This window comes from Heterodontus francisci, chromosome 8 (assembly GCF_036365525.1).
Source record: "Heterodontus francisci isolate sHetFra1 chromosome 8, sHetFra1.hap1, whole genome shotgun sequence".
In the NCBI taxonomy this organism is placed as follows: Eukaryota; Metazoa; Chordata; class Chondrichthyes; order Heterodontiformes; family Heterodontidae; genus Heterodontus; species Heterodontus francisci.
This window is the reverse complement of record NC_090378.1, coordinates 78,078,114-78,095,163: the sequence shown is the minus strand read 5'-3', so window position 1 is coordinate 78,095,163 and position 17,050 is coordinate 78,078,114. Positions and strand designations below refer to the sequence as shown.

The window sequence follows — 17,050 nt, the reverse complement described above, 5'->3', positions numbered from 1 at the left end:
AAGGGTAGATAAAGGGGAAGCAGTAGATGTAGTGTATTTGGATTTCCAAAAGGCATTTGATAAGGTGCCACATCAAAGGTTACTACACAAGATAAGAGTTCATGGTGTTGGGGGTGATATATTAACATGGATAGAGGATTTACTAACTAACAAGAACAGAGTGTCGGGATAAATGGATCATTTTCAGGATGGCAAACTGTAACAACTGGAGTGCCACAAGGATCAGGCCTCAAATATTTATGATCTATATTGATGACTTGGATGAAGAGGCCAATTGTATTATAGCCAAATTTGCTGACTATATGAAGATAGGTAGGAAAGCAAGTAGTGAGGGGGATACAAAGAGCCTGCAAAGGGACAGAGAGAGGTTGAGTGAGTGGGCAAACATTTGGCAGATGGAGTGAGGTTGTCCACTTTGGTGGGAAGAAAAGAAAAGCAAAATATTATTTAAATGGAGAGAGACTACAGAATGCTGTGGCACAGAGGGACCTGGGTGTCCTTGTGCATGAATGACAAAAAGTCAGCATGCACGTACAGCAAGTAATTAGGAAGGTAATGGAATGTTGGCCTTTATTGCAAGGGATAAAAGTAAGGAAGCCTTGCTACAACTGTACAGGGCATTGGTGAGACCGCACCTTGAGTACTGTGTACAGTTTTGGTCACTTTGTTTAAGGACATACTTTCATTGGAAGCAGTTCAGAGAAGATTCACTAGGCTGATTCCTGGGATGAAGGAGTTTGTCTTATGAGGAAAGGCTGAGCAGGGTGAGGCGATACTCATTGGGGTTTAGAAGACTGAGAGATGATCTTATTTAAACATATAAGATTCTGAGGGGGGCTTGACAGGGTAGATGCTGAGAGGATCTTTCCCCTCGTGGGGGAATCTAGAACTAGGGGACACAGTTTCAAATTAAGGGGTCTCCCATTTAAGATGGAGAAAAGGAGGAATTTCATCTCTGAGAACTGTTAGTTTTTGGAATTCTCTTCCCCAGCAAGCAATGGAGGCTGGCTCATTGAATATATTCAAGGCTGAGTTAGATAGATTTTTGATTGGAAAGGGAGTCAAGGGTTATAGGGGGCAAGCAGGAAAGTGGAGTTCAGGCCTCAATCAGATCAGTCATGATCTTATTGAATGGTGGAGCAGGCTAAAGGGGCAGAATGTCCTACTCCTGCTCCAATTTCTTATGTACACCACCCATATTTATGAGCAATGCCAAGGGAGATTCACCAGTATTTCCTTACAAGCACAAGATGAAACAAAATCAATTTTATTGAAGGACATTATTGCATCACCTGCATGTGATATCATCATAACAAAAAATACATTTATCTCTTCTGGCTGGTATGGGATAATAGTGCCCCTTTAATTATGCTATTGATTCTTTTGTGTGTAAACAGTCCCACACTAATGAAGTCCAACCATTTACAGGTTTCATCTGTTTCCACAGCGTCTCCTGTTTTTTCACAATCCCCGCTGGATGTTTCAGTGGACATTGGTTCAAACTTGACTCTACCTTGCCAGGCACATGGTTACCCCAAAGCACGAATCAGGTGGTGGCGGCTGGACGGGGAGTCCATTTTCTCCAGACACACAGGAGTCAGCTGGGTGACTCAGTTAAGAACAGGAAGTCTCTTCTTTAATAGTGAGTTACTTTTAGCTGTTACGTGTTACCTCCAAGTATTCCCTATACTATTAAATTTGTACTTATAAACTAGAGACACATGCAGAAATGAAAGTCTGAATGGTTGAGTACTTCAGTCTCACAAACTTTAAGGGTGAAATTCTTCTCAATTTTAGGGAAAAGGCAGCAAAAGTACAACATAGGATTACCCATTTTTTTTACTCACACTGATGTTTTTGCCAGAATTATCGGCAGATAAACAGTCCACCCTTACTGTTACAGGTGTCCCTTTATATCAAATTTGGCTGAAGCTCCATAAGAGTCAATAGAGGTTCAAGCCTAAATGTGATAAACTTTCAGACGTGGTGGCATAGTGGTGTTGTTACTGGACTAGTAACCCAGAGAGTCAGGGTATTTCTCTGGGGACATGGGTTCAAATCCCACCACAGCAGAAGGTGGAATTTGAATTCAATTAATAAATCTGGAATGAATAGCTATTCTAATGATGGCCATGAAACCATTGTTGATTGTTGTAAAAACCCATCTGGTTCACTAATGTCCTTGAGGGAAGGAAATCTGCCGTCCTTACCTGATCTGGCCTACATGTGACTCCAGACCTACAGCAACGTGGTTGCCTCTTAACTGCCCTCTGAAATGGCCTAGCAAGCCACTCTGTTGAATCTAACTGCTACGAAGTCAATAACATCGACCTAGGCACCGGAAACGACAACGGCAAACCCAGTCCTGTCGAACCTGCAATGTCCTCCTTACTAACACCTGGGGGCTTGTGCCAAAGTTGGGAGAGCTGTCCCACAGACTAGTCAAGCAACAACCTGACATAGACATACTCATGGAATTATACCTTACAGACAATATCCTAGACTGTCATCACCATCCCCGGGTATGTCGTGTCCCACTGGCAGGAAAGATCCAGCAGAGATGGTGGCACCGTGGTATACAGTCGGGAGGGATTTGCCCTGGGAGTCCTCAACATCAGCTTCAGACACCATGATATCTCATTGAATAAAGTCAAACATGGGCAAGGAAACCTCCTGCTGATTACCACCTACAACCCTCCCTCAGCTGATGAATCAGTAATCCTCCATGTTGATCACCACTTAGAGGAGGTACTGAGGGTGGCAAGGGCACAGAATGTACTCTGGGTGGGGGACTTTAATGTCCATCACCAAGAGTGGCTCAGTAACAGCACTACTGACTGAGCTGGACGAGTCCTAAAGGACATAGCCAGTATGTGGCAGGTGGTGAGGGAACCAACAAGAGGGAAAAACATACTTGACCTCGTTCTCACCAAGCTGCCTGCTGCAGATGCATCTGTCCATGACAGTATTGGTAGGAGTGACCACCGCACAGTCCTTGTGGAGACAAACTCCCACCTTCACATTGAGGATACTGTCCATCGTGTTGTGTGGCACTACCACTGTGCTAAATGGAATAGATTTTGAACAGATCTAGCAATGCAAACTGGGCATCCATGAGGCACTGTGAGCCATCAGCAGCAGCAGAATTGTACTCAACTACAATCTGTAACCTCATGGCCCGGCATATCCCCCACTCTACCATTACCATCAAGCCAGAAGACCAACCCTAGTTCAATGAAGAGTGCAGGAGGGCATGCCAGGAGCAGCACCAGGCATACCTCAGAATGAGGTGTCAACCTGGTGAAGCTACAACACAGGACTACTTGCATGCCAAACTGCGTAAGCAGCATATGATAGACAGAGCTAAGTGATCCTAAAACCAACGTATCAGATCTAAGCTCTACAGTTCTGCCACATCCAGCCGTGACTGGTGGTGGACAATTAAACAACTAACTGCAGGAAGTGGCTCCACAAATATCCCCATCCTCAATGATGGGGGAGCCCAGCACATCAGTGCAAAAGATAAGGCTGAAGCATTTGTAACAACCTGCAGCTAGAAGTGCCGAGTTAATGATCCATCTTGGTCTCCTCCTGAAGTCCCCAGCATCACAGATGCCAGATTTCAGCCAATTCGATTCACTCCGCGTGATATGAAGAAACGACTGAAGGCATTGGATACGGCAAAGGCTATGGGCCCTGACAGCATTCCGGCAATAGTACTGAAGACCTGTGCTCCAGAACTTGCCGCACCCCTAGCCAAGCTGTTCCAGTACAGCCATAACACTGGCATCTACCCAGCAATGTGAAAATTTGCCCAGTTATGTCCTGTACACAAAAGGCAGGACAAGTCCAACCCGGCCAATTACCGCCCTAAGAGTCTACTCTCAATCATCAGTAAAGTGATGGAAGGTTTCATCGACAATGTTATCAAGCGGCACTTGCTTAGCAATAACCTGCTCAGTGACACTCAATTTGAGTTCCACCAGGTCCACTCAGCTCCTGACCTCATTACAGCCTTGGTTCAAACATGGACAAAAGAGCTGACCTCAAGAGGTGAGGTGAGAGTCACTGCCCTTGACATCAAGGCAGCCTTTGACCGAGTATGGCATCAAGGAGCCCTAGCAAAACTGGAGTCAATGGGAATCAGGGTGAAAACTCTCTGCTGGTTGAAGTCATACCTAGCGCAAAGGAAGATGGTTGTGGTTGTTGGAAGTCAATCATCTGAGCTCCAGGACATCACTGCAGGAGTTCCTCAGGGTAGTGTCCTAGGCCCAACCGTCTTCAGCTGCTGCATCTATGACCTTTCTTCAATCATAAGGGCAGAAGTGGGGTTGTTTGCTGATGATTGCACAATGTTCAGCACCATTCGCGACTCCTCAGATATTAAAGCAGTCCGTGTAGAAATGCAGCAAGACCTGGACAATATCCAGGCTTGGGCTGATAAGTGGCAAGTGACATTCGCGCCACACAAATGCCAGGCAATGACCATCTCCAGCAAGAGAGAATCTAACCATCTCCACTTGACATTCAACGGCATTACGATTGCTGAATCCCCCACTTTCAACATCCTAGGGGTTACCATTGACCAGAAACTGAACTGGAGTAGCCACATAAATACCGTGGCTACAAGAGCAGGTCAGAGGCTAGGAATCCTGCGTTGAGTAACCCACCTCCTGACTCCCCAAAGCTGGTCCACCATCTACAAGGCACTAGTCAGGAGTGTGATGGAATACTCTCCACTTGCCTGTATGGGTGCAGCTCCAACAACACTCAAGAAGCTTGACACCATCCAGGACAAAGCAGCCCGCTTGATTGGCACCCCATCTACAGACATTTACTCCCTCCACCACCAATGCACAGTAACAGCAGTGTTTACCATCTACAAGATGCACTGCACCAAGGCTCCTGCAATCTCTACCAACTAGAAGGACAAGGGCAGCAAATGCATGGGAACACCACCACCTGCAAGTTCCCCTCCAAGTCACACACCTTCCTGACTTGGAACTATATCGCCGTTCCTTCACTGTCACTGGGTCAAGATCCTGGAACTCCCTTCCTAACAGCACTGTAGGTTTACCTACCCCACATGGACTGCAGTGGTTCAAGAAGGCAGCTCACCACCACCTTCTCAAGGGCAATTAGGGATGGGCAATAAATGCTGGCCTAGCCAGCGATGCCCACATCCCATGAATGAATAAAAAAAACCTAACTAGTACAGAACTAAATGCAGTGAGCTAAGGAGGTCCTTCGGTCCTTCTGTGTTGCAGTCATTTTATATCCACAAGTTGTGTTCAGGCCTGAGGAGTTGGTAATAATGATGGTGTAATTGTAATTTAATACTGGATATTTTTCTTCATTTTTTAAATTTCTAAACTAGAAAATTTTTTCGGTGTGCAAGTTTAATATATTTGTAAAACTAAATTATTATTCAAATTTTAAGCTGAAGAGTTTGTCAATTTTAAAGCAACCCTATTGTATTTTAATTCTATCTGTTATTTTATGGTTGTTAATTTCAACAGCTGTAAACTATTCTGGGGCTTCTGTCCTGCAGACGTTGGAGTATTAACAATTAATGTAGTTTCAGAAAGTCACTGCATCAATGAATTTAGTACTGGCTCTGATTCCACCAGATTATGCAATATTGTGCAATCCAGGGTCTGCACTTTTAAGGTAGCCCATCTTTTTTTATATCACTAAAAAGCTCTGTCATATAATTTTATGCCAACATTTCATAATAAAGAGGCCATTATTTCAAACCTTTCCATAAAATTGAAACTATGCGTAAGATTTTTCCGGTCTGTGGTGGCAGACTAGGAGGCAGGGGCGCTGGTAAAATGCTAAGGAGATGCAGTGGGACAGCTCCCCGATGCAGTTCCACTGCCAAGGATGTTTCCCAGTGTCGGGAATGGCAGTGGCTCAGCCACAAGTCGACTGGAGCTGGAGGCTAATTTAGTCAATTAAAGGCTCAATTGAAGGCCATCTTCCTGGGCCGCTGGCATTTTGCCAGTGGAGGAGCAGTCCCCCCCCACCCCCTCCTCCTCATGGGGCAGCTGCTGGCTGCATGGAGGCAGCCTCCTTGCGGCCTCCTGGGGTGGGTGTTGTCGGGGGGGGTGCGGGGGTCATCGGAGCCAAAGGCTCCACGGCTCAGGGAAAGGGCCAGCAGTGACAATGGCCACCCCTTCGGCCCCAACACCACCGCTGGGGGCATTTTTCATATAAACACTGGGGCCTGCTACTTGGGCCTGGCAGAAAAATGAAGTGAATTCCTCCCCGTGAGGATGGCTCATAATGGAGGCATGCTTTCACAAGAACACAAGAAATAGGAGCAGAAGTAGACCATATGGCCCGTTGAGCCTGCTCTGTCATTCAATACGATCATGGCTGAGCTTCAGTTCCATTTTCCTGCCTGCTCCCCATATCCCTTGATTCCCTGCGAGACCAAAATTCTATCTATACCGGCCTTAAATGTGTTCAATGATGGAGCATCCACAACCCTCTGGGGTGGTGAATTCCAAAGATTCACAACCCTTTGAGTGTAGAAATTTCTCCTCATCTCAGTCCTGAATGATTAGCCCCTTACCCTGAGACTGTGTCCCTGTGTTCTAGATTCCCTGCCCAGGAATAATCTCTCAGCTTCTATCCTATCAAGCCCATTCAGAATCTTGTATGTCTCAATTAGATCCTCTCATTCTTCTAAACTCAAGAGAATATAGGGCCAATTTACTCAGCCTCTCATCTCATTCGCCTTGCAGCCTCAGCAGCAGCCACCTCTCTTGGTGGCACTGCCAAGGCTGTAGAGCCAGCAGCCCTCTGATTGGGCTGACAGTATGGAAAGCTAGTCTGCTGATGCAGGCTTGGGACCTACATATAGTTCTGATGTCAGGACTTACCCCTTTCCGAAAAAATCCTGGCATATGTTTCAATACTGTAAATGCTAGAAGTAAATGTTGTTCTTGCCTCCATTTATATAAATCAGTGGAAATGAGTTAATTAACAACATGTAAATCCTTTCATTTCAGATCTTTGGGTGAATGATGAAGCCACATATGTCTGTGAGGCTGAAAACCAGTTTGGAAAGGTCCAGGCTGAAGCCACCGTGACAGTCACAGGACTGGGTAAGTGTTCAAGCAGTGGTAAGATCTGAAAACTTTCAAAAGAAACCAGTTGCTGGCTGGGTCAGATGTCACAACTTATAAAAGGTAGGTTAAATATTAGGCAATATAAGAATGGTCAATGTGTTCCCCAACTGGTTTTCACTTACTTAAGCAGGTTGGAGAGGAACTTTCCAGATACTTTTACCTAATGGGCCTTGAGTTTTTATGGGGTTTTTTTCCCTTTCCCAGGAGATTTTGTGACTTTTGGAGGGTAGGTTGTGTCTTTTCATGATGCTTTGTACACGATGATTGTGTGGGCAGGTTTGATCCACCAGATGGTCTTTTCCGTATGTTCATATATTTATAAATGAAAATCAGCTGATAACTGCATATTAAATGATGTCACTCTGCTATCACACATTAATAAGCAAGCATACTCATTTCTAGTGAGGTACAGAGATTTGCTGTACAGGCACATCAGGATTTTCAAGGTTGCCTGATGGTGATACTTACATAATTATCTCTTTTTTTAAAGAATAGTTTAAGTGATGCCAAACTTTGCTTTTAATAACCTATTAATTATAGGAAGAAGGGAATACTGAAGGAGGTAAGGGATCCCCCTCCTCGAGCACTTTTGTGCTTCTTCTGTCCCTTCCTGCAATGATTGGTGTCTTCATTTGCTTACACGCCACACTTTGGAATTCCCTCCTCCCCCAAAATCCTTTCACCTATCCACCTCCTTCCTATTTTAAGACCCTCCTTATAACTCACTTCTTATCAAACTTTTGGTCACCTAATATCCAGTCCTTTGATTTGGCATCCATTTTTTACTCATGCCTCACTGAAACACCTTGGGACATTGTTCTATGTTCAAGCTGCTGTTTAGTTGTATGTTGTAGCCTTCTTTTCAAATTTGGTGATAATGTTTAAATGGACCTTACAATTCAGTTAGGCTTCTCAATTACAAAATAAGTGTGCCTGTAATAGTGCAAAAGTTAAGAAAAAACTCCTTTTGTAGATAAATTGCAATGCTAGGAGAGCTATGACCATGAAAACCCTGATAAAACTCATATACGCATACAACTGATTAAAAAAAACTCCCATAAAATAATCTGTATCCTACCAGTGTCAATATTTAGATTGCTGCCACTGCAGATTTAGCTTGTTTGGCCCGCTTTCATACTTAGCAGGCCTGATTGTACTAATACCTAGATATATGCAAATATCTTGAGTTCATTATTTCCCACCTTTGAAACATATTTAGACCGCCATCTGTGATGCTGTTGAATTCACAGCAGACGATCAGGTGGAGAACAGTGAGCATCTCTGAGTGAAGTTATGCATTTCCTATTGGCATCACAATGGCTCTTAATCAATCCAAACACATCTTTAGCCTACTATTAAGCAAAGACGTTATCTAAATGGTGAGACTGCAGACTCTGAGATGGAGAGGAATCTGGGTGTCCTAGTGCATGAATTGCAAAAGGTTAGTATGCAGGTTCAGCAAGTAATTAGGAAAGCTAACAGAATGTTATCATTTATTGTGACAGGAATTGAATACGAAAGTTATACAGGTCATAGGTGAGACCACATCTGGAGTACTGTGTACAATATTGTCTCCTTATTTAAGGAAGGATGTTGTTAACGACCAAGTGAGCAATGTATCTAGGGGTCTGTTACGATCTTCACCTGGTCTTATTGTAACAGGGTTTAATTTTAAACACACAGTGTTTTGAGCTCCCCTTTTTGTGAATCCTTGTTCACAGTTTTCCAATTATAAGAAAAAGAAACAAATTCACACAGTCTTTCTCAGGTATAAAGAAGAAAGATAAAATTTTGTTAAAACTTAAACTCTAATACGGTTCACGCCGACAGATATATGACGTGCCCACGCTAGCATGCACACATGATATCACATGCAGATAGAGACAGAAAAGAGAAGAGGAAGATATAGTAGAGAGGAGTTTGAGGCAGTTTCTTGTTATGGTGCTTTGAGCTTACTGTAGTCCTTTTGGAAGTAGTCTTGTTTTTCATTGCGGCCCAGTCCCAGTAATCTTCTTAAAACCTTGTTCACGTAGGAAACCTTTCTCTCTTTGAGTTTCACGTATTTTCACAAGATTCAGTTCTGTGGGAAGGAGGTGGAAGCAGGCAGACAGGAGAGGCTGTAATTCTTGCTTTAGTTCCAGGAGAGATCTTCACTCCATGAGCACACGGCTTTGTCTCTGTTCCAATCCCTTGGTTGGGAGTTTAAATTTTAAAAAAAAACTCCTAGGTTGCCCAGCAGGTTAGTCATGTGACTAGCTCCTTATATGGAACAGTCTCTCCTGCGAGGTTTGTGGATTGTACCTTAGCAGTCCCTGGAATGCTAGCTCCCCCCACCTTCAACGTTTGGTAATCAAAAGTTCATTGTTGGTTGAATGAGTCAGGGCATGGCCCTTTGTCCCTTGTTCCAACACTGTTGGTTACCATGGAAATGTCTTTCTGGTCAGGGGTTTGCAATTTTAAGTTTTAATGTTCATGTGGCGAAATCATGTGTGCCTCAATCTTGGCAGGTGGGGGGTTTGCCTGACAATGTAAATGCGTTGGAGGCAGTTCAGAGAAGGTTTACTAGACTGGAATGGGTGGGTTGTCTTATGAGGAAAGACTGGATAGGCTAGGCTTGTAAACTCTGGAGCTTTGAAGAGTAAGAGGCAACGTGATTGAAACATTAAGGTCCTGAGGGATCTTGACAGGCTGGATGTGGAAAGGATGTTTCCCTTGTGGGAGAATCTAGAACTAGGGGTCACTATTTAAAAATAAGGGGTTGCCCATTTAAGATAGATGAGGAGAATTTTTTTCTCTCAGAGGGTCGTGAGTCTTTGGAACTCTCTTCATCAAAATGCAGTAGAAACAGAGTCTTTGAATATTCTTAAGGCTGAGGTAGATAGATTCCTGATCAGCAAGGGGGTGAAAGGTTATCGGGGATAGGCGGGAATATGGAGTCGAGGTTACAATCAGATCAGCCATGACCTTATTGAATGGTGGAGCTGGCTCGAGGGGCCTAATTTGGATGTTTGTATGTACAGGTTCCAGCAGATTTCAGGTTCAGGAGCTTTTCCAACTTCCCTCTTCTAAATGTCAGATACAGGACTGAAATTCAGTTAACGTACAAAATTACACCGGTTGAGTGCATCTGTGTTTGCTGGTTTTCTTAACTTTGCAAGTATTTAACAGATCCCCATGAGGGTATAAAGGCCTGGAAAATACATTTGAATCCAACCAAATAAGTACCTGTTTCCAAACCCTTACAGGCTTTTCTTTACCTCGTTAGAGTTAGGATAAGGATTGGAAAGTTTTAAACAAGACACTTTTCACATTTTGTAGGATTGGGTTCTTAAACTTATAGTTAGCTGAACAGATACGATGCCACATCCTTTCTTCATGAAGGTCACCACACAGATAAAACAAGTGTTTATAAATCTGATTAGAGGTAAGCACTGTGCCTTCTGTCTTTACCCTGCAACTGCTCTTAAATTGATAAATTCTGGTTGTGTTGTTGGAAAAGCTCAAAGTAACTCTTTAAAAGCAAAATGCCTTCAACACCAGCAATTTTAGTTTGGATGCATCTTTCAAGTAAACAAATTGGATGGTCAGTATGATCCAATATGGGAGTAGACTGTAACACTGTCACAACCAGCTCGGTAAGATTAATTTCCACATGTCCTTTAGGGAAGGAAATCTGCCGTCCTTACCTGGTCTGGCCTACACGTGATTCCTGACCTACAGCAATGTGGTTGACTCTTTAAATGCCCTCTGAAATGGCCTAGCAAGCCACTCATTTGTACAAAACTGCTACACAACAGTTGAAATGGAACAAAATCAGACGGAACACCCTGCATCGACCAAGGCACCAGAAATGACAACGGCAAACCCATCCTGTCGAACCTGCAAAGTCCTCCTTACTAACATCCGGGGGCTTGTACCAAAATTGGGAGAGCTGTCCCACAGACTAGTCAAGCAACAGCCTGACATAGTCATACTCATGGAAACATACCTTGCATCCAATGTCCCAGACACCACCATCACAATTCCCGGATATGTCCCGTCCCACTGACAGGATAGACTTACCAGAGGTAGCGGCACAGTGGTATACAGTCGGAAGGGAGTTGTCCCGGGAGACCTCAACATTGACTCTGGAGCCCATGAGGTATCATGGCAACAGGTCAATCATGGGCAAGGAAACCTCTGGCTGATTGCCACCTACTGCCCTCCCTCTGCTGATGAATCAGTCCTCCTCCATATTGAACAGCACTTGGAAGAAGCACTGAGGGTGGCAAAGGCACAAAATACACTGGGTGGGTTAACTTCAATGCCCATCACCAAGAATGGTTTGGTAGCACCACTACTGACTGAGCTGTCTGAGTGCAAAGGACATATCTGCCAGACTGGACCTGCAGCAGGTGGTGAGGGAAGCAATAAAAGGGAAAAACCTACTAGACCTTGTCCTCAGCAATCTACCTGTTGCAGATGCATGTCTTTGCCAGTATTGGTAGGAGTGACTACCGCACAATCCTTGTGAAAACAAAGTCATGTCTTTACAATGAGGATACTGTCCATCGTGTGTGGCACTACCACCGTGCTAGATTCAGTACAGATCTGGCAGCTCAAAACTGGGCATCCATGAGGTGCTGTGGGCCATCAGTAGCAGCAGAATTGTATTCAACCACAATCTGTAACCTTATGACCCAGCATATCCCTCAATCCACCATTACCACCAAACCAAGGATCAACCCTGGTTCAATAAAAAGTGCAGGTCAGCATACCAGGAGCAGCACCAGGCATATATAAAAATGAGGTGTCAACCTGATGAAGCTACAACACAGGACTACTTGCATGCCAAACTGCGTAAGCAGCATGCTATAGACTGAGCTAAGCAATCCTACAACCAACGGATCAGATCTAAGCTCTGCCGTTCTGCCACATCCAGTTGTGAATGGTGGTGGACAATTAAACAACTAACAGGAGAAGGAGGCTCCACAAATATCCCCATCCTCAATGATGGAGGAGCCCAGCAGCACATCACTGCATAAGACAAGGCTGAAGCATTTGCAACAATCTTCAGCCAGAAGTGCTGAGTGGATGCTCCATCTCAGCCTCTTCCTGAGGTCCCCATCATCACAGATGCCAGTCTTCAGCCAATTTGATTCACTCCATGTGATATCAAGAAAAGACTGAAGGCACTGAATACTGCAAAGGCTATGGGTCCTGACAACACCCTGGCTGTAGTACTGAAGACTTGTGCTGCAGAACAAGCCGTGCCCCTCGCCAAGCTGTTCCAGCTCAGCAGCAACACTGGCATCTACCAGGCAATGTGGAAAATTGTCCAGGTATGTCCTGTACATAAAAAGCAGGACAAATCCCATCCGGCCAATTACCGTCCCATCAGCCTACAATCGATCATCAGCAAAGTGATGGAAGGTGTTGTCGATAGTACTATCAAGCGGCACTTACACAGCAATAATCTGGTCACTGATGCTCAGTTTGGGTTCTGCCAGGGCCACTCGGCTCCTGACAACATTGCAGCTTTCGTCCAAACATGGACAAAAGAGCTGAACTCAAGAGATGAGGTGAGAGTGACTGCCCTTGACATCAATGCAGCATTTGGCTGAGTGTGGCATCAAGGAGCCCTAGTCAATGGGAATCTGGGGGTAAACTCTTCACGGGTTGGAGTCATACCTAGCGCAAAGGAAGATGGTTGTGGTTGTTGGAGGCCAATCATCGCAGCCCCTGGACATTGCTGCAGGAGTTCCTTATTAGTGTCCTAGGCCCAACCATTTTCAGCAGCTTCATTAATGACTTTCCCTCCATCATAAGATCAGAAGTTCGCTGATGATTGAACAATGTTCAGTACCATTCACAGCTCCTCAGATATTGAAGCAGTCTGTGTCCACATGCAGCAAGACTTGGACAACATTCAGGCTTGGGCTGATAAGTGCAAGTAATATTCACACCACGTAAGTGCCAGGCAATGGCCATCTCCAGCAAGAGAGAATCTAACCATCTCCCCCTGACATTCACCAGCATTACCATCACTGAATCCCCCCACTATCCATATCTGGGGTGTTATCATTGACCAGAAACATAACTGCAGCTCCATATAAATACTGTAGCTACCAGAGCAGGTCAGAGGCTGGGAATTCTGCAGCGAGTAACTCACCTCCTGACTCCCCAAAGCATGTCCACCATCTACAAGGCACAAGTCAGGAGTGTGATGGAATACGCTCTACACGCCTGGATGGGTGTAGCTCTAACAACACACAAGAAGCTCGACACCATCCAGGACAAAGCAGCCCGCTTGATCGACACCCCAACCACCACCTTCAACATTCACTTCCTCCACCATCGACACACAGTGGCAACAGTGTGTACTGTACTCAAGATGCACTGCAGCAACTCACCACACCTCCTTTGACAGCACCTTCCAATCCCACAACCTCTTTCACCAGAAGGGCAAGGGCAGCAGACGCATTGGAACACCACCATCTGCACGTTCGCTTCCAAACCACACACCATCCTGACTTGGAAATATATCGCTGTTCCTTCACTGTTACTGGATCAAAATCCTGGAACTTCCCCCCCTAATAGCACCGTGGGTGTACCTACACCGGATGGACTGCAGTGGTTCAAGAAGGCAGCTCACCACCACCTTCTCAAGGGCAATAAGGGATGACAGACAAATGCTGGCCTTGCCAGCAACGCCCACATCCCATGAAATGAATAAAACAAGAACTGTTTCTGGTTTTTAATGCAGTGAAGTCAACCACTGTGCTGAATACTCCTGCCCTAAGCCATTTCTATAATATCTCACTTTGTTTGAATCCTCAACTATGCTCCATCGAAGACAATATTAACTCTGCGTTACAAGCCCTAATCTTTTTGTTCCAGGAGAGCACTGTGCAGTGATCCATCTGGATCACATTATGAAATTGTGTTTGTAGCCAAGATGAATCCAAAAGGTGGGAAGGTTCAAATACTGAGAAAGTATTTTGTCTCAGTTAATTAGATGATCCGTTATTGTTCAGCCTAGTGACTAAAACAATTTTTTTTGAGAAGTTTTCAAAAACAAGAGCTAAGCACAATGTCTGATGTGTTATCACTCTGGGCTATCTTTAATACATGACCTTAATAAACATGTCAAGAACTACATGGGTGAATGGGCAAATCCACACTGTACTTGAATAACTTGGGCTTTTAGAGACTGATCGACAGCTGGGATCTCCAGTGACAGAATAAATCAAGTGGTGGCAAAAGGAAAACAACAAATTCAAGTGTGATTACTGCTGATGTGAATGGGTTCTTATTCTTTTAATTAGATCTGGCAACGACCAGGGCCTGAAGGGAGAGCTAGATTACAGAGCTGGAACAGAAAAAATATCAGAGCATGATACAGGGCTTTTTAATACAACATCTGTGTATGGAATAGAACTGGAGAGATTTAAAATGGAATAAGCTCCATTTTTATTGCTCCCTGAATCATTCTTCAAACAGAGACAAAGGTTTACTGAGCATATGATGTTTTGAATTAAACCTTCTAAAAACATTGCCCCTACATCAGTCACAAACACTTCAATGTTTGAAGTTTGTACTTTTGGTGTCCAACCATCTTCTTCAGAATATTTAACTTTATTCAGAGACATGTTACTTTAGCATCCAATGTAATAGTTTGATTCAAGTTGATCATTTAATCAAAAGTTATAACCAAAAAGGGAGTAAATAAGTAACTTTCCTAGAACGAACATGGTGAAGTATAGAATAGTCAACATGAGGTCTGCTGCAGTGGCTAAAATTCTACCGTAAACTAATGTTTTTTGCAATAATGTGGCTGAACCATATCAAGTTCCAACAGGAATCATATTTCTCTGCAAAAACTACTCACTACTTCAGGATAATCTCAGAGAGAAAAGGTAACCCAACTTCTTTTCTCCAGTATCAATGTACTCCATAAAACTCTCCACACTCACCCCTAACAAGTGCAAGTAGCTCATGGTAGAGCATGGCTACCCAACCCGAACCCGACCAGACCCGACAACGTGTCGGGGTCGGGTCTCTCTTCCGAGTCCAGCATTTGGGCTTGGGTTGGGTCGGGCAGGGTCAGACACAGTGCTGAATTTTGCTCAGGGAGGGAAAAGCTTCATAATTTGAACAGCCAGGACGTCAAGGGAAACGTGCATCCGGACTCTGCACTAGTCTGCAGTGAGCGATTCCATCCAAGGTAGAGCACAACCTCTTTGATATAATCAACTTCATTCCGGTAGTCGGGTCGGGTCGGGTCGGGTCGGGTTGGGCGCGGGAAAAAATCATAGGACTCGGGCCGGGTCTGGTTCGGTTTGATGTGTTTCTCTCGGGCCCGAGTTGGGTTTCAATTGCATACCCGAGCAGGCCTTTAGCTTGTGGACTCCTTTATCACCAAGATGGAGAGCATCTATTCTGCTGCTTCCCTGATTCAGCTTGCCTACCAAGTCGCACCTTCTTCAATGCCCCCCTACCCTAGCCCTAAACCCCTGTCTCCCTCACATGAATCTCCTATCTGGCCCCACATGCGCTCTAATTCTCTTAGGCATTCTCAATCGCAATCACACTAAACTGCTGACCACCTACTTTCTTTATCTTAGTGGATATTATAAATGGTTCCTTCTTGACAAGCACTGTCCTCTTTTAAAATTACTTTCTCCATGCCCTTCCTCAAAATAACCCACCCTCACCACTCTATCTTTGCAAACTACCACACTTCCTTAACATTCCTTGCATCTTCAAAGAACATACAAATATACAAAATTAACAGGCAGGAAAAGACCAGCTTGTCCATTAAATCTGTTTGACACCACAATGGCCAGACCATCATGGTGAAATATTTTCTCCCTCCCTGGACCTCTCTCCCTCCACCCCACCTACTCAACCTCACTCCTACCGCTGCAGGCATGTAATCTCATGGAAGAGCTAGAACAAAAAGTAGAGAAAAACCTCAGGGCCAATAAGGGAAAAATACTCTGTAAAATTCCTCTCTGACCCCCTCAGGCAATTGAAATCAGTCCAGGAGATCACATGGACAAAGTGTTACCTATAAAGACACTTACCTTCCCTAAGATGCGATCGCTGTGCCAGTCACGAGTCAGTTCAGCTCCCCCTTGAAGGCAGAGAGCCATCACACACCATACCAGCTGCCAATGTATTCCCGGGGCTCACAATTCTCTGGGAAAAGAAGAACTGCATAACATCCAGATTATTCCTATTCTTTCATAGTTTAGACTCATGTCCCCTGCTCCTCTCCAATTTCTTAACCCTGGAATAATAGATCATTAGGGACACTATCCAGCCCTTTAATTATCTGTAGACATCTGTCAGATAACCTCGAAGTCCATGTTGTTCTAAAGTCACAGAATCACGGAATTGTTACAGCTCAGAAGGAGGCCATTCGGCCCATCATGTCCGCACTGGCTCTCTGAAAGAGCGATTCCCTCAGTTCCATTCCTCTGCCTTCTTCCCATAACCCTGCACATTCTTCCTTTTCATATAACTGTCTAATTCCCTTTAGAATGCTTCAATTGAACCTGCCTCCATCACATTCTCAGGCGGGGCATTCCAAATCTTAACCACTCACTGCATGAAATGTTTTCCTCATGTCATTTTTGCTTCTCTTACCAAATATTTTAAATCTGTACCCTCTCGTTTTCGATCCTTTTACGAGTGGGAACAGTTTCTCTCTATTTACTCTGTCCAACCCCTCATGATTTTGAATAGCTATCAAATCACCTCTCTGTCTTCTCTTTAAGGAAAACAGTCCTAACTTCTCCAATCTATCTTCATAACTGAAGTTCCTCATCCCTGGAACCATTCTCGTGAATCTTTTCTGTACTCTCTCCAATGCCCTCACATCTTTCCTAAAGTGCGGCGCCCAGAATTGGACGCAGTACTCCAGC

The 17,050-nt window shown here is 44.5% G+C and overlaps 1 protein-coding gene across 2 annotated transcripts in view; it reads left to right on the top strand.

Moving 5' to 3' along the window:
- The window catches only part of hmcn1 (hemicentin 1), a 740,737-nt gene that overhangs the window by 283,765 nt on the left and 439,922 nt on the right, over positions 1-17,050 (top strand). For both annotated transcript variants that reach the window (XM_068037415.1, XM_068037414.1), the window contains exons 16-17: positions 1,448-1,642; positions 7,020-7,115. In XM_068037415.1, the coding sequence (XP_067893516.1) occupies positions 1,448-1,642; positions 7,020-7,115 (291 nt within the window). The remainder of the gene's footprint in view (positions 1-1,447; positions 1,643-7,019; positions 7,116-17,050) is intronic.